At 38.7% G+C, this 18,824-nt stretch overlaps 1 protein-coding gene across 3 annotated transcripts in view; it reads left to right on the forward strand.

Moving 5' to 3' along the window:
- The window catches only part of Klf12 (KLF transcription factor 12), a 397,981-nt gene that overhangs the window by 108,126 nt on the left and 271,031 nt on the right, over nt 1–18,824 (forward strand). For 2 of the 3 annotated variants that reach the window (XM_051195288.1, XM_051195289.1), the window contains exon 2: nt 18,201–18,264. The exons of the other annotated variant lie outside the window; for it this stretch is intronic. In XM_051195288.1, coding sequence (XP_051051245.1) covers nt 18,232–18,264 — 33 coding nt within the window. In that variant the 5' untranslated portion in view covers nt 18,201–18,231. The remainder of the gene's footprint in view (nt 1–18,200; nt 18,265–18,824) is intronic. 3 annotated transcript variants of the gene reach the window in all.

The following is an 18,824-nucleotide window of genomic DNA, read 5'->3' on the forward strand; positions in this document are numbered from 1 at the left end:
TGGCTGTGTTCAAGTTAATGATATATATTGCCCAGTGCATTTCCCATTAGCACTGGAGTGGCCGTGCAATACAGAGTAGGTTCCATTATATTTTATCAATTGAGGCACAGCTATGCTGCGACTTAACAGTGAGCCTGGGCGTGGATGCTGGGTTCTATTTTGGGCCCTCTGGGACTCGTTTGGTTTTAATAGGCTATGAGGATTATAGAAAGTCCTTGACACTTCTATTCAGGCATGGCTGTGCATGAATGAGCCTGGTTTGGAGGATACATGCACCACTTCGGAGATCACTTTGTAAGAGTTTTCGAGGAACTGATGATTGATAATCTAGGGAAATAAAAATCTGGTACCAGCATGCATCTAATATATTCTGTACAAGTATAGCTCTCCAAGGGGCAGAAGACTGTGCTAAATTAACGGTACATGTTATGATAGGTTTTCATCCGGATACATTAAATGCTAGATTTAACAACAAAACATGCCATTTGAGACTTCAGTGGACAAAGCAGATGTCATTAAGGGCTATACAAAATACAGGAGGCTAGCGAGGTTCCTAGCGTGTGATACAATTAGCTGAAATGTGGGTCCTTCATCAGGACTGTCCAATAAAAACATAAATCAAGCAGCTTACATAATTTTAGACTCCCAGTTGCCCCTTTAAAAACACAAAACAAAATGAAAGCTCATTTTAATAGCATAATACATTTATTCCAGTATCTACAACCTATAGTTATAAACATAAATGAAGTACTACAAATTATTTTTTTTCCTCCAAGATTGTCAAAATCCAAATTTATGTAGAGCAATGCCATTGAACTTGGTACATTACCATTGCTCCGTGGACTCATTGGCTAGTGAAGTAGCCACCAACAGTAAATTGTTCCTTCTCAGAGCAGTCATCAAATTTTGCTGTGCTCTGATTCAAATATTCCTAGCATTTCAGCAAAATGTGATATATTTTCTGAAATCAAGCAATTAAAACAACAATAACAACAACAGAAAACTAGACTGGATTTAAGTGGAAAGGGAAAGAAGGAGCTGAAGTGTCTGACTTGTTACACAAAAGATTGAAATTTATGGTGAAAGTAATCAAGGCATGATTGATTTGTTAAGGAAGCCAAAATAATTATCTCTATGAAGCCATGAAACAGAGAGTGAGGAAGCCACAGAAAATCAGGGCTCATTCTGGGGTGATTTAAATTAGTTAAAATAAAGCTAAAGGTCTTCATGAGCAGGAGCACTCCATTACAGCTTTCCAGATGGACCTTTACCCTTGTGTGCTTAATTGATTTTCACCACGTTGATGTGAAAACATGTGAGTCGATCTTCAGTGGCTTCTATTTCTGGTGTGACCGGTTAGTCCATGTTTTCTGGAAATGTGGTTACTCTTCCTCTTTCTTTTCTGAGCATGATTTAAGATGAAGATGAACTTGGGAGCCTCCTTTTCTGATCTTGGATGTCAGCAGTTTCTATGGCCTACTAGTATTCTTAGTTCTATTAAAGACCCAAGTGAAATGAGTTAAGCAATTTTATACCAAATGCTTTTGGCAAGTTGCATTGCTTAACATTCTCCAGACATGGTGGGCTCACTGTAAGACAGGTATTAATTTATCCATGCCATGAATAGGGAACAATTAAAATTTACATGAACTTTGACTAAGACCACTGAACTTGGCCATAGACAAGACTTAATTCAGCACTGAAGAAAGCCAGGTTGACCTAATATCCAGAAGTCAAGAACATGTAAGCAACCATAATTGCTTTGATGAGATCTACTCCTAAAAACAAGCCATTGTTTTTCAGTGCTAGGTGAAACCGCGGTACTTGTGGAAGCGTGCATACAAGGGCTTGGGGGTTCTTCAATAGTGCTTCTGAGGGGAGCCCCATTACTAATAAAGCTCCCTTAACTTTCATATACCTTTCACTTCATACACAGAGACATGATGCCCAGGCAGAAATAAAATTGAACCAGTCTTGCGCTCCTGGTCCTCAACCTGGGCTCCTCAGCAGGGGTCTAGGGCTACTCTTTGATTCAGGTAAAGATTCCCATCATTTGTGTGCCCTATAGCACCCAGAGATCTGCCACACCTGTAACTTTATTTGTTTTTCATCCATACCTACAGCACTATGCACATCAATAACATCTCAAAGTCATTACTTTTATTGTTCTATAATGAGATAAAAGTGGGGAGTCGGATATTTGAGTATAAAACTGATGGGTCCACAGAGCGATGGAAAAATCATGAGCTGACCCTGCTATTCCACCTTCCCAGATTGAAAAGCCCACAGAATCTCCCTAACCCCATCCCTTTTCCTTCCTGTCTCTATCCTAACCCCATCCCTTTTCCTTCCTGTTTCTCTCTATCCTAATCTGGGTCTACCAAAAACTCTGCTTAATTCTGGACAGCTGAATGTTGACTGTAGCCTCTGATTCAAGGTTTAACTTTATTGGCAGTCTCTGGAGTGTCAGAGTGTGATCAAAGTATCTCACCACAACATCTAGTCTGGATGGGGGTGTGGCTGAGAAGTAGAGTGCTTGCTGTAGTGCACAAAACTCTGGCTTCCATACCTGCAACTGCCAATCAATCAGTCAATGGATCAATCAATTAACCCAGTTATGCAGAACACACCACTTTTTTTTTTTTTTTTTGTCTCTTTAGTTCCCTTCTCCTTTCTCACACACCCTGGCCAATTCCCTAGCCACCAGGCACACCACACTTAGGCAGCTCATAGCCCTTCAGCTTCCTGTGAGACACATGGAGGGATGAGGGAAGAGAGAAGAGAAAATGTACCTTGGGATCAGTCAGAAAGCAAACAGCTTGCAGCGTGTGCTCTGAGGTTTGAGTGCTGTCAAATTCTATTTCTTCCCCCATCAAATGGAGGTTAATATCCCTTCTTCACAAGGTTACCATGAGGGGTACTTAAGATAATTCACATAAAGCTCTCCCCCTACCTGCCTGGCAACCACCTGATTTATGGATTGCGTTTTTACTGCTGAGACACTGCTGTAAACAGTAAACTCCTTTAAATCACACAAGACTATGGGACATATCCATTTCTGAGCTACTTCAAGTGGCTATGGTAAAACTGTAGGGGATGCAATTATTTATAGTCCCGGATAAACTTCGATATAATGCTGTGCTTTATTGAACCGTGTAAGAAAGGAATCCCTACCTTCTGAGTTTTCCAAGGCCACAAGTGTATCCTCACCTGCTTTAGAGGATCTTTCAGTCACTGCTGTATTCTCAGGCTTTTCTGGGAAACAAGGACAATGTTGCCCCCTGTGGCCCCTATTTTTATGTCCTCACAGTGCCAATATGAGTAAGGAGACATGATAGTTTGCTATTGACACAGTAGTTACTCATGACATTCCTATCCAGATCTGGTTTGGAACTACTGGGAATGACATAGGTTTAATTTCATGAGTTCACACATGCAGAATTTGAGTTTAAATACTCTGCTGACTATTAACTTAGTTCTGCTTATTGCACATTCCTTACAGATCCGTGCATTTTAAAAGAAAGTGGCATCACAGTCCATACTTTATACATGCAAGGCAATTACAAGATCTTGGGCCTCTAGGAAGCTGAGACCCAGAAAGTTTAACTTGACAATTGGTGCATGGATAACTAAGGAGGAATGGCTGGGTTTTTGTGTGTTTGTTTTCTTTTTTGTTTGTTTGTATGTTGTTTTCCCCTTCAGCTACTATGGAGGAAAAAGGGTTTTTTGTAAAGAGCTGGAATGCAAGATGGCTTTCAGGGTTCTTGCCCCTTGTGACTAATTGCAGCTTTCAGCCACTTGTTAACCACCTGTCCCTAGGTAATGTTTCCCCATTGTAATGCTAAGCTTTATTGTGCTGAGACAGAGTGGGTAGCTTTGGAATGACTCCTGCTTCTAGGTACATTGTAATTTTTGAAGTTTGATTAAATTTATGAATTTATCCAAATGTCTGAAATTAAAACTAATGGCTCAAATGTGTGCTCTTTGGTGAAGTTTCACAATTAAATGCATTTACATACCAACCACCCAGATTAAAAATAATCAACACATTCTCACCCCGAGAGTCCTGTTCCCATCATTACTGTCGCAAATGCAACACTAAATACAACAGATGACTGCTTTGACATCTGTTTGCTTTTGATTCTACATGCTTGGAGCTAAGATGTGTGCACTTTTCTATTGTAATGTGTGTGCGTTTGCATCTGTGTGTGTGTGTGTGTTGATGTGTGTTCATTTGTGAATGTGTGTGCAGATATGCAGGGCATGAGAGTGGGAGGCTATCAGTCTTCACTTTCCACATTCTCTGAGACAGCTTCCTGTTGTTTGTGGCAACTCTGCACAACAGCCTAGCTTACCCACAAGCTTCCAGGCATGCCTCTACCTCTGCCTCCCATTTTGTTGTAGGAATGTGGTCCAAACTCAGGTCCTCCCATGCACACACTAGGGGCTTTACCCAGTGAGCCAACCCTCCCAGTTTCCTTTCCCATTGTGGCTGTAGATTTTCATCCGTGTTTTCTCACCGTGTGGTGTTCAGTGCTTCTCTCTGCTGAACAACATTTCATTGGCATGTGGCTTGTGTCTGCCAGCTTGGTTCTATTTTTTTTTTTTTTTTTTTGAAGCCAGCTGAGCAATTCTCAGTTTTCCCTATTTTTGTTTTCAACTGGAAATAGTTTTCCAATGTTTCTACTCCAAAACACTCCCCTCTACCCCTTCCCTCTCCTCTGGGATTGTTGGTTGGGTTTCTATCAAATTTGCAAATCAATCTCCGGAGGATTTGCATTTTAATCCAGATCTTTCCCACTTTTCAACAAGTTATAACATGTATTTAATTTCTCTCTACAGTGTTTTGGTCTCTTAGTATAGATGTTTTGAACATATTTTAATGGGTTTAATTTTTATATTTAATTCTCTAGTTCTACATTTTAGGCTCTTAGATTTGTAAAATTTGGTTTATTGTCTGGTTCATTGATTTTTTTTCCTGTATTTTTAATTTGTATTTAATGACTTTGCTAAATTTATATGTTAACTCTAATACTATTACTTTAGCGTCTGCATACTTTTCACTGCACAATTATATTTACCATGTTTTCTAAGAATGCTGAGTTTAGTTTTCAATAATCTATTTTATTATTTAATGTTTTACCACACTGGGTAGACCTTCTGCATGAGTAGAGTTGGGATAATGACAGTAATTATTCTTGTCTTTGTTTCTTTTAATTTCCTTAGGGAAATCTTTCATTATATCATCATCAAACACTATGCTAATAAGTGTCGAATGGAGGCCAGTGTGCTCGTTATTCATTGCACTGTAGCCCACCTCTAGTGATGAATCATAAAATCCATTCTATTTGTTGTTGGAGGTGGCTTATGTTTTTTTTTTTTGGATGTTTGTTTGGTTTGTTTTTGAGAGGTTCTCCCCTATGTAGAACCCAAAATGGCCTTGAACTAAATAATCATATCCTAGGTTGGCCTTCTTTTCTCTAGCTTCCAAAGAAGTGTGATTCTAGGACATGAGCCACCATGCATTGCTTGGATTTTTTTCTTTTTGGTGCTGTTTTAGTGGCTTGATGAGGAGATAGTGACAGATAATTTGACAGGAGGCAAAGACAAAACCCTCCCAGAGGAAGGAGAGAGAATTTCAAAACTTCAGTGAATGCTGAAAAAAAAAAAAAAAAAATTGAACTGGAAATGAATGGATAAATCCTTGCCTGAGTGTAATGCTCTGAATTGTTTTAAACAGTCTTGCTTTTCATGTGTATTGGAGAGAATCAGCTAATCTTTGTTAGTTTCTTCATCTCTTAATTCCCTTTTAAATGTGGACTCTTGAAAAGCATGAAATCTTTCTGCTTAGCTTTTCTTATGACATGGTATTATTTTATTAATTTATGAGACGGTTAAATATTATCTCCGTGTGATTTTCTCAAGAATCAAGAAAGGACTAGATATGTTTTAGCTGTTTATATACACTCTGAAACAAAGGAAGCATTTTGCCACAATTATGATGAGTTAATTTTTGAAATTATGTCCTTACATTAGCTGCTATTGCAGCTGACTCATATACAGGACAGAAATACTTCCTTAAAACATGCTTTTAGAATATACAGACAACCATTTATTTGTGACATGAAACATTAAATGCCACTTTCCTGTGCATGTGTCTGGATGTTGGAAATCCTTTTAGGACCAGGAAAAGGGAGACTTTCTTTAAATTCATAAATTTAGGGGGTTTTTTTGGGGGGAATTTATATGGAAAATTCTAAAGTCTCAGAGAGATCTTTGAACATATACACAATTACTTAAAGATAGAATTAGTTTCTAATTGCAGAAATGGCTACTATTTAGTGAGTTTCAAATGATCCAAAATTTGCAATATGGTTTTGTTTTTCCTGGAAACTGTTTTTCCTGGGATTACGTGTTTAGCTCAGACATGCTTACTTTTGGCTTACTGAAAGGAAAGCACATGCAATATTGTTGAGTTTGGCTTGCTTTATCAATATTTTCCATAAATAAATATGTCTCACTGTTGTGTATCCCATGAAGAGGTTATCCTAAATGTATCCATCAGAATTATCACAGGTTAGTACTTGAAGGTTGTGATAATTTTATCGTTTATTATGGAGATCAATTCTCTGTGCTTTATATCTATAAGCTGAGAATATTAATTCTACCTCCTGACAAGTTATGAGTAATAATACGGGCTAATATGCAGCTGAATTTGTAGAATCTTTTGGCACATGGTGGATTTGTGTTAAGCAATGATGCTGGCTCATCATTGCTATTGCTTCTGCGACTGACAGTTGATGGCATTCTAACCTGCCAACCATTTGAGCTGAGCTCTGTGGCTAACAGCTTTTCTGTCTAGTGTTTCTAGAGATTTAGTTAGCTGCATTTAAAGAATTCTTGAAAAACTCAGTGTGTTTTTTCTGTAGTCCTATACTTAAAAGGACAAAGTATAGATTCCCTGTGCTGGTGGAGATGTGAATGGGGGGGGGGGGGTTCTGTTGAGATTTGCTCCCAGCAGTTCTCACCTTATGTGAGTTGACATAATTTCTTAAATGTTGAGGTAGAAAGTAAACTACCTGATTGCTACACGTAAATCTAGTCTTGAGTTTTAGTTTTTTAAATACATTATTAGATTATTAAGCTAACAGCTGAGAACTGCATTTTTTTCCTTTCAAATCTATACAGTGTTTGTTGCATACTGATAATTTGATTGCATTTGCACCATGATCAATTTAGGAGAATTGCCATTTATATCTCCTTAAGAAAATTTATCATTTCTATGCTGTCTTGGTTTTCTATTGCTGTAAAAGAACATTTGAGGTTAGCCAATGTATAAACAAGAGAATCCCATGCAACTCAATTTAGGAGGTTAAAAAACATGGTGTTGTCATCTACTTATTCGTAGTGTGGTCACCTTGGTTACATCATAAGGGATGGAATCATGATGAGCTCGTAAGGCACAGCTGGAAACATCAGCACAGGAATAGCCAGACTTGCTCATTTGTAACAATTTCATTCACTTTAGAATATGAAGGACCTACGAAAATTGCATTAATCTTTCCAACATCAACATTCCACAACTCAGCCATTTTACATGAGGCCACATCCCATCTCTTAAAGACTCTCCTTCTCAACATTGCTGCATTAAGGACCAAGCTTCTAACACTGAAGCTCAGGGCTGGATACTCAATCCAAATCCAAACCCCAGCAGGAAACTCTCAGTTCATGTCACTGTTCAAAGCATAGGTTGTTGCTGGCTGTATTTATGCAGTTGTGTATCAGAAAACTAGAACTAATAATTCTTAGTTATATTTTTGCCTCTTAAAATCAATAGAGATTTCCACCATGTTGTCCTGGCGTCCACTAATCGCTGTCATATTCTCTAACTCAGATCTATATTTTCAGTTTGCACAGATGAGTAAGATTATGTGACACTTGTCTTTCTCTGCCTGGGTTGTCTCACCATCCAGTGTCTTTAAGTTCCATGCACATTGCCGCACATGATGGGGAAATTGAAACATTTATCCACTCTGCATTTACAGGAGTCTCTTGGTGCACTATTTGAGATTGCATTTTCAGATGCTTTTGATGCTCCCTGGCTGACACTGTTAATTTTAAAAATCACTTGACTGTATTTCTGAGAACTGTAAGTGAAACTTATGTGGTTTATACCCTCCTCAGAGTTTGTCACCAGTGTTTGGCTGTTTGAGTACACGAACTTTTGTACTGTCTGTGGACTTACTGTCACTGAATTATATTTGAACTGTAAATTGGAAGAATTTTAGCTGATGATGTTAGAAATATTAAGAATCGTATGGAATATAAAAATTTATGAAAAAATCAATGTTCATAGGTTTGTTTGATTATATTCAGCATATATTTTTATAAATTCATTATAAGGCAATAGTATATCCAATTATACTAGGGGTTATAGCATAATATTTTTTATATTTGTTTGAAACAAATCTTTCCTGTGTTAGGTTCTGTCTTTTGATGGGCTAGGATGAGTACTATAAACATTAACTCATTGGTTACTCATTTGTGTGCAGGCATGAATGTGTGTCTACAAATACATTCTTGGTGAATTAATCTACATGTGTGTTCTCAAAATCATAACAAATTTGTTCCAGTCTGTCCCCTTGGCCTTAAGGGCCATCTCTTCACCATTTGTCTTTGATTTGCTTCCTTTTTGAAGCCCCTCCAGTTTCTTTTCCTTCCCATGTTCTGTTATTTCTCTCGATTTTCTGTGACATCTCTAAGTACGGCATTTTGATATAGCTGAATGTTTAAGAGAATCAGTTATTTCCTCTGTAAAATATGGGTATGCACTTCATTTAACCAGGATATTTGTTTTATGTACCATTTAATTAAGTGATACCTGAGAATCAGTCTAGTCACTATTAAATATATGACAGTCATTCAAAAGATGCTAGATACTATTATAATTGTTTTACCTACCTGTATTTGGTTCATAGTCATTGAGAAGACGATTCTTCAAGCCAGGTGTTATGGCATGCCATTCTTCATGTCGTTGATTCCTGTGGTGTTTAGCTTTCAAGTATTAACTTGACACAGATTTGAATTACCTCGAAAGAAGGCCTAATGAAGGAATTGCCTAGGCCAGATAGACCTGTGGGAAGGTTGGGGGAAGGTCTTGTACCCAGTTCTCTATGGGTGGCACCATTCCCTAGGCAGATATTTCTGAACTGAGAGAAGAAAGCAAATGAGCAGCACAACTGAACTTATTTTTCTCGGCTCTTGACTGTGGAGGTTATATGACTAGCTAGCTTAGAGCTTCTGCCTTGACTCTGTACCGTGATGGGCTATAATCTGGCAGTAAGCAAGTCTGTTAAACTCCTTCAACCCTAAGCTGCATTCTGTGAGGGTATTTTATTACAGGAACAGAAATGAAACTAGAGCCATCCCTGGCCTATAGGGCTGAATGGATAGCAGTGTATTTACCATCCAATTTATGTGATTGTTAAAATGACTGTTATCTCCTGCTTCGTGACAGCAGCTAGGGCAAATTTGCATAGGTCCCCTAATTTCAGTACTTTTCATCTCTTGTTAGGGTCTTTACTTTTTTGTCCTTATAAGCAAGAACCAACTTTAGTAAATCATTTCACATTCTCAGCAAATCTATTTTGATTTTGTAGTATATTTAGCTATGAGAGAAGTATAGAGTTAAGCAATGCACTTGGCAGTGTATTAACTTGCTCATCATTGAGAAATGTCCATTAAGCCATGAGTAACCCAAAAGAAATTTCATTGCAAACACCAAATCCTCCCATTTCTGCATCACTGTGCCAAGTGGAAACAGTATTCATTTTCTTCATCCATCCTCCACATGATTTCCTAAAATCGGCTGCGTTTAATCTTCCATGTGTTCAAAGGTGTGAAGGGGTTAAATGTAAACATATTTAAAAAATATGGCAACTGATAACTTCTAATTATTGCTAAATAATTTAAGGATGCCGATTTCATTTAAATGTTGACTGTAATTAAGCATGTGCCATTTGTTATTCTATTCAGGTCTTTCAACTTGATGGAATGTTTCCCCACAATTTGATAAATATTTGTTTAATTCCTCATGAATTAATTCAAAAATGGATAAGGGCAATGCATTTTAGTCAGTCATTGTGATGGGCCAGAAAAATTTTATTCTGTAAGCAAACTGTTTATTATGCATTTGCATGGCCTTTATCTTGTTTAGTGTGGGCCGATAAAGCACACAAGGCAATAATCAATGGGAAGGCCAAGTGTGCTTGTCGCATACTGAGTAAGGGGACTTATTTTACTTCATAAGCCATAGATGTTGAATGTAAAAATTTAAGCGGTCACCTCCTTCTGTTTCTAGCCCGTGCGCCGATACCATCCACTGAAGTGAATTAGTATGCAAACCTTACAGTGTATTTCTTAAGAACTAAGCATTCCATAATTGGTATGAATCATGTGCTTATGACTATTTTAATTGGCTTTCAGAATGTTGTTTGCTTTTCTGTGATAGCAAAACCTCAAAACCATATTTTAATTGTGTGTGTTTGGAAGGTAACAAAGATTGCAGTCATGGCTGGAAGACCTATTCTTTCCCTCCCTCTACCAGCCTCCTAAAGACTCCAAAGATTTTAATACCTTCTTCATTATACCTAAATCACATCTTGGTTGAGAGGCAGAAAGAGGGATGTTAATATTCTTCACCCTTCCATGCAGGCTCATGTGTGGCCAGTATTTTGTTCTGCTTGGAGATGGGGTCAAAATGTAGCACACATGTAGTAATACTCATGCTTTTCTGTGCCAGGACAAATGTCACATGCTTTCATTTTGTCACAACCTAAATCATACAAATTAGACACACAAGGGCCAAGTGTAATCATTTAGTCAGAGTTTTGACTGTGCGGAGCACTGATAAAATGGCAATTATCCTTGAACATAAGCACGGCATAAATTACTTTTCAGACCGTAATATTGAGCACAATATATGTAAAAAGAAGTGCTTAATTCATTTGCCATGGTTACTTTCTTCAGGGGCTTGTTTGTTCTCTAGGCTCATAGAACGATAAGAGCAGTAGAAGGGAACTTGAGACTAAAGGAAACAACTCTTTCTGGGTCTCTGTCCTTTGAAAGTGGTCTTTCCCAAGTCAACTTTGTTTCTAACAACTGCTCAAGCTGACTTATTTCTCAGCGGCACCCCACTTCTTAAAATGTGTTTGTCTTTCAGAATTATTATCATCATTTAAGAAAATAGTTAAGTCTTCTTATATGGAAGCATAACTCTAGAGAAAAACAAAAAATAGAGAACAGGTGTTTTACAAACAGAGAATTGTTAATATATATGTAGTTACAGTTCCAAGGATCATTATTGAATATGTTATCCATGGCTTTTGAATTCCATTTCTCTTAATGTTGTTAGCTCTCACATCTCTGAATTGTCTTAGTGATTAACGTATGACCACTGCCCAAAGTGTAGGGCAGCAATCTTATTCCTCAGCATCCCCATGCGCTGTCTAGAGAAAACACAGAGTCATAGTTGAAAGTCATATTCAGGAACTTTGGGTAAGGTGCTCTAGTTCTCAGGAAAATTGAATTTGAGATAGGATTTTGTAGTACTTTACCATGAATATTGGCAATAAAGATGCAATTGGCATTTATTGAATATGTAATATGGACTACCCAGTCTTCTGTACATATTACAGGCATTCTCTTTTTCAGTTTACAATAAAACAATAACAAAATCAAGTGCATATTGTGGGGATTGGGGCAAGGAAAAGGGGGGCATATAAATGAAAAACAGTTTGTCATAATCCCCGAAAGTGTTTCAAGATGATGTTTTGTGTTTGGCTTTCCTATGTAGACCTTTTTCACGATGCCACATAGCTCTTCTCACACTAAACAGACATCCATTCCTGTGGGAATCTAAAATTATATATCTAATACAGTTCTTGCAATTTGTATCTTGTAATTGGATTGTGCAGTGGGTTTTTTTTTTCCGTGTGTATGTGGTGCATGTGCACACACACATAGGAAAGGACAGAATATTATACAGTAGACAAGGGTCCCAGTGACTTTTATTTTGCTTTAGAGCATTAACATTTGCACTCAGCAGAGAGGTAAAGTCCTGTTCTTTCCTGTTCTGAAGATATCTCTCTTCACATGGGCACGGTGTGCTGATCACCTGTGATATATGCTTAAAAATACCTGAACACTAATTTGCTCCACTACAGAGAATGGCATGTGTCCCATGGAAATCTACATTTTTTTTTATAGTAGTAGTGCTATACTGTGATGCACAGGAGTTCAGAGGTGATATATTACATGTCACCTGTCACTTAGCAACAAGGATTCTACTTTGTATCCAGTGTTCCTTTAAGTCAAAATAGCTCTAAAACATTACCACACAAATTTGCATTTCCCTCTAGAAGTATTTAGATTAAGTTTCTAATATTTCTTTCTTTTTAGTTTCCAGGACATTCACTGTGACAGGTGAAACAGGAATAAATTTAAATAATAAAAACTTAGCTTACACGGTGGAAACTTTAATACTTGAAGTACAAACTGAGGCCTATTATACAGTAGATCAGATTTACATACACAAAAGCTGCCTGTCAGGTTCCCTCGTCAGCTGATCAACTTATGGCTACTGAATGGAATATGTATACAAACCTTTATTACTTGATTTCTTTTCATCAGTAGCAGAAAACGCAAGGCAACAAGTAATGAAACAGTCATTTATAAACCACAGTCTTGAAAACTGAATTCCAAATAGGGTTGCTATTGCGGTGCCTCAATTCAATTTGCTTGAAACAGAACAACTAAATTACCTTTGAGAAAGAGCGGAATACTCCGACTCGTCAGATGTCTATAAACACATCCAAACTGGGTTTCTCTGTCTCCATTTGAGCAGACATAAAATGACTTGGAGGAGATAAAACAACTAGTGGACGTTCAGTCCTGAAGAGCTTAAATGTATTAACCTGTAGCTTTTAAAGACTGAGAGGCTTGAGATGTGATGGGGGAGGGAACAGCCTGGACGTGTAGAGAAACACTATGCCTGGACCCTTGAGGGGATTCCAAACAGACTCATTTGTGGAAAATATCCTCTTTTGTTCTGGCCAAGGTTATTTCTGTAGTCTGTGGTGTAAAGTCTTTAAATTCTAAAGGGAGCTGGATGATCACATGTGGAAATGCTAAGATAGAGAGGAAAAAAAGAAAGACAGGAAAGGACAGAGGTTATCTCTGAGCCTTCTCTGGAGCCTTTACTACCGAACAGGAGGAGACACAGGTTTCATTCATGGCTTCTGGCAGCCCCGTTTTAGTTAAAAACAGATGTAACATTCTCTCCATGTCCTTCAACTCTCTCGTGTTTGTATTTCTGAGAATATACTTTGCTTCCCTTTGTCTAAGGACAATATAGAATAATATTAGAAACCAGGCAAGTGAGTATCACAAGGGTATGTGATGAGCCTTTCAAAAAATATATAAAGCTTTATCATCACGTGTTTAAAGTTTGCACACCCACACCCCACACATACCCACACAAACGTGAGAAGTATGCACTCACATGGACAGGAGCCCCAAGGAGGAAAGAAGCATCAGGTCCTTCTGGAGCCAGTGAAATGGGTGGTTGTGAGCTACCCAACATGGGTGTTGGGGACTGAACTCAGGTCCTCGGCAAAGGACAGCAAGCTTCTTTAAACCAATGAGCCATCTCTTCGGCACACAGATTTTGTTATTTTTCAAATTTGTTTCCTTTCTTTTTAAACATTTAGGTTTTACTTTAAAATAAAGCCAGAAATTAGACACGTGGATATTAAATATTTGATGCATGCGCTCATCCAACACAACTTTGTGTAGTAGAGAATAACTTGAAATGGTGCTGATTTAAGTTGATGGAATCTAAATGACTATTTCTATTATGGTCCTTCATTTTCAGCTGGATGATCTTACTGTTCCCCGTGAGCTAGTTAATGTAACAGGGAAATAAAAGACCCAGAGACTGATACTGGGGCTCACGCTTTAAGCTGAACATTAGAAAAGTAAAGTACTGGGCTGCTAGCTCTGCCCGCTACCTCAGGCTGAATGGGCCGATCCTGCTGCCTCTCCTCAGTGTGGCTGGAAAATCCTGAGACTGAATGTCATCCTGTCCTCAATGTGGCTGGAGAATGAATGCTCCATACTGAGACCTTGCTCCTGTCTTATATACCTCCCTAATGCTGGGATTAAAGGCGTGTGATCCCAGGTGCTGATACCACATCTGTGCGACCTGTTTCTCTTTAGGACTGGGTCAATCTTATGTATCCTTCAGTGGCCCTGGACTCAGAGACTTCCATCTACTACTGAATCCTGAGTCCTAGGATTAATGGTGTGCACCACCACCTCTTACCTTCTGGCTGCTGGGATTAAAGGTGTGTTCCTGGCTTCTATGGCTTGTGGCTGGCTTTGCTTTCTGAATCCCCAGTCAAGCTTTAATACATTATAAATGATACATCACCACAAATGAAAAATAAAGAAAATATTCTTGGGGGTACTTATATGATTCTCAATATGCAGTGTATATGCTGTGTTCCATTGTCATTCTACTGAACATATGGTCAGAGCTATACCATGGACACATTCTCTGAAGTCTCTCTGGGCTTCTTCACGGCCCACAGACCTTCACTCATATTAGTCTGCCAAGGGAGCTTAGCAGTGAGTGTACACAATTGTGTTACTTTCAGAGAAACACAAATCAAAAATCTATGTCCTGAATACCAATACAAATGAATGGGACATTAGTACATTATAAATTATTGTTAGACAGTTATCTAGCACTTTAAAATATTGGCTGCTGAACACCATCACATAAGAGGACATGGGCGGTAGTCAGGTCCAACTAGGGATTGTGCTATCCCTAGCTTGAATTTATTGATGTGGGCATGGGTACTCAAAGTTTTTCTGCTTTGGGAAGATTTACTGTATAATTTCAGAAATCTATTTGGCAGAGATAAGTAAATTTAGTTCAGAAATTGATGAGAGATTAATGGTTTTCTGGAAATGTGCCATTTTTGTATTCCATACCATGTTTTGGTTTTTAAAGGGATTTGAGAAACAACATAAAGGTCCCTTAGCATGAATAAAATCTGAGACTCATCTGTTCTGTCACGTGACTGCCATTGAACAGAACCTTTTTCATTTTTCCTGTTAAATATTTCAGGAGGCAATTAAAGCTTGTTAATTCTTGTGTGTATGGCACTTAAGTTCTTATAGATTGCTATGTAAACATTATTTTAGTTAGGGTTGGCATGGGAGGCAGAGCAAAAATTATTATAATCATCCTGCCTCTGTGGAAAAGAAGATTGGTCCTCCATGATCGAGGATGAGCTTTTGGAGGGCGTGCTGCCAGTGGATGCTAGCGCTGAGATTGGAGAGCCATCTTTCTTCGGAGCTCCACAGTCTCCATTTTCTCATCTTCACTCTTGCTCGAAGGCAGAGCTGAGTCTTCAACAGTCTCTCGGGAGTTTGAACTGGGGAGAAGTGAAATTCATATTGCATGAAAAGTAGGCTCTCCCCAGCTTTAAAACACCTAAAAGGCGGTAAGAGTAAACCGTAAATAATAGCACACATGCCCGGTTCCCCGTGATCCTGAGATGATATGAATACTTTAGTTGAATACAAAATATATGTTCAATCAGTTTCATTGTGGTCAAGTGGATATTTTCTTTAGTTTGTTTTATTTTTTGAGTTTTTTTTGGGGGGGTGGGGTGGGGTTCAAGACAGGGTTTCTCTGTGTAACCCTAGCTGTCTTGAAATTTACGCTGTAGACAAGGCTGGCCTCAAACTCACAGAGATTAAAGGTGTGTGCAACCACTGTCCAGCAGGCCAAGTGGTTCCTAAAGTAGTTCATGTCCTCAACTAACACACTGGGATTCTGAATTGAATTACCAAATTCTGTAAACATGGTTTTGTTATGTATAGTGAACACAGTTTAATGTTTAAGTCTACAGACTGATGCATAGATTATGTAATTAAGTCCTAAATAAACAGAAGGAAAGTTTCCTTATGTGATTTTTCTTTTAGTTTTATGTACTTGCTTCCTTCCTTCATTTTACAAGCATTCATTGGTCTTCTGAAATTCTCTAGCCCCCTGTTAAGTACACCGTGGGCCAATGGTGATAATACGGTAATACTTCCTTCTTGGCCCCTGCAGGAATACAGATCGGTCTGTATGAGATCAGTGGCACAGAGTGAAGACAGCTCAGTGGTTGAGATGCCCTTGACAGTTTCCTTTGCTGGTTAAAGTCTCTTCGCATCTGTCCTGGACTAGTGGGTGTATCTTTACCTATTGCATTAAAGAATTCAGGCTAACTGAAGTCTTGATTCATAGAAGACTTACATGTAACAATGCTTTAGCATTATTAGTGATTAAAAAAAAAATAAGAATGCACCAGAATTAGGGAGTAAAAACCGGTGGATGCATTGCTCCAATGAAGTGTTAACTATGTTAGATGAAAGACTAGTATATTTAAAATCACTGGGGAAAGAAATCATGGTATACAGTTACTTTAAGGTATTCAAGAGTTTTACTTCTGGATCTCTTACTATATATTACAATTCAATCATGCCTAAGTCACAGTTGTACAACTGTTTGCACATAACCTGTGTGATCCCCCTCCTGTGTACTTTAAGTCACCCATAAGTCACATGTAATAGATAATAGGTCACTTGTAACAGCCATTTCAGCATTCTCTGGATATGTTATACACTGTATTGTTATGGGTATAAATGATGGGGAAAACTATCTGGACACACTATGTGTTGATAAAGGTGTCTTTCTACAATTGCTTTGATCAGTAGTTGATTGAGTCTATGGGTGTGGAGCTGGCAGTGCATAAGTATGAATGCATATTAAAATGGGGGAAAAGATACAGAACCATGTCTTGAAATGTACATGACTGTAATTGACATTGAAGCATCTTTCCCATTCTCCCAAGAAGCTGGAATAGATACACTCTATTGGATACGACGTGCATGATGATGTTACATCCTAGCTCATGACTTTCGGTGTACTTTATAGGATAACATAATATGTTTTTGTAATGCAAAGTAGCATTTTACTCTGAATTGCATGAAAACATTTCCTAGTCTTTCCTGAATATTAAAATCGTGCAGTACTCATTTAGTGGCATCTCCGGTAGTATAGTAAGATGAAGTTTACTTTAGGGGTATGTCTTGAGACACAAAAAGAGATGTGGGCAGGGGGTGGGGGAGATGAAAGCCAGGTGGTGTCCCATCCCAAGACCATGGAGCATGCATGTTGTATAGAACTTTTACTGAGGGCTTTAGCACCAAGTGGGTTCTCATCCTCTCGAGATGTACAGGAAGCCAGGCTATTGCCACAGCTCTGAGGCAGTGACGTAGACTGGGTGCTGTTAACTGCAGGGCATGTCCCCTCTTGGGTGCAATTTCCAACCCCAGAAAAGGAAAGACAACTGTGCCTAATAAGCTGGCTCCAATGAATGCCAAAGGAAATTTGTCTTATGAAATGGAAATTCTGAAGCAGGTTATGTCATTGCGAGTGAATAAATAGAAAGAGGTCTAAGGTAGAGCCAAATGGGGTAGATGGCCTGCAGAGTTTAGCATTTACAGTCTGGGAATATTTACTCTATTTTGCTGAAGTCCGGGTATCCCTGAGATGTGAGATGTTTTTCCTACCACATAAATACGACGTTTTTGTTCGTATGATTTTAAGACGTGGCATGTTTCAACTTAATATTTTTAAAAGTGATTTGGCTATTGGTTAATCTGTAAATTTCAAATTTCGCCATATTAATTATTCTGTACATTTGTGTCACTTAGAAAGGGAAAGTGATCATTTCCCCAGTCAAATACCACTTCTTTAATGTGTCTACGTTACTGTGAACAGTGTACTTGAGGCCTTATCTTAAGCATCTGTGAATTCTCCACACAGAGTGAATTCACACCTAAGAGTGCTTGCCATTTCCTCCTCAGCTTGCCCCGTCTCTCTGCTGCATCCCTTTCTCCTCATCTTCATCTAGGACACCACTATGTCCTGCTAGGGTATTATCTGTGTCACAACTGACGCAGCTTCCTCTGGTGTTACCTCATTCCTTCAGGTGGATTCCCCCACTCCCTTTCCCAGTGCAGAATATTATCGTGTCGATCATACTCTCACAATAGTTTTTGGTATGTTTCCCTTGCAGGATCAATGTGACTCTAGAAACAAATGGGTGAATGAATATCCCTATGAAGAGGAAAACCATAAAGGTCGGTTATTGGATGTGACTGCATGGGGAGCATCACTGTTCTGTTGAGAGGTGCTCCAGGCAGTGATGAGAGCATTTCTTTGCCTGCGTGAGACAGAGGCCAGTCAGCACACACGGTCACCATCTACAGAGGGTAGCTGTTGTCTTTGACCCCTTTAAACTAAAGATATTTATAAAGCGGCAATGCCTTTACTCTTTGTGCAAGTTTGCTATCAATATTTTCTGACCTTTTTTTTTTTTTTGGACATTGCCTCAGGCATGCTAGGCTGAACTGAGCATGACTGCGAACTTGAGATCTCCCATCTCCCTGGTGCTGAGGTTGCAGGGGTGCATCACTAGTTATGGTTGACTTAGTGCTAGGGTTTGAACTCAAAGCTTCATGCGTGCTAGGCCAGTTGCATACAAACTGAACTAAATCTCCAGCCATTCAGTTTGTAGTTTGAGAATCCAATTTTAGATGAACATCAAAAATGAAGAACATTTGATAATGACAGATCACTGAGGAGAGAGATTCAGACAGAGAGACAGACAGAGAAAGAGAAGAGAGCACCAGATTGTACT

Source organism: Phodopus roborovskii, unplaced genomic scaffold (genome assembly GCF_943737965.1).
Source record: "Phodopus roborovskii unplaced genomic scaffold, PHOROB, whole genome shotgun sequence".
NCBI classification, from domain to species: domain Eukaryota; kingdom Metazoa; phylum Chordata; class Mammalia; order Rodentia; family Cricetidae; genus Phodopus; species Phodopus roborovskii.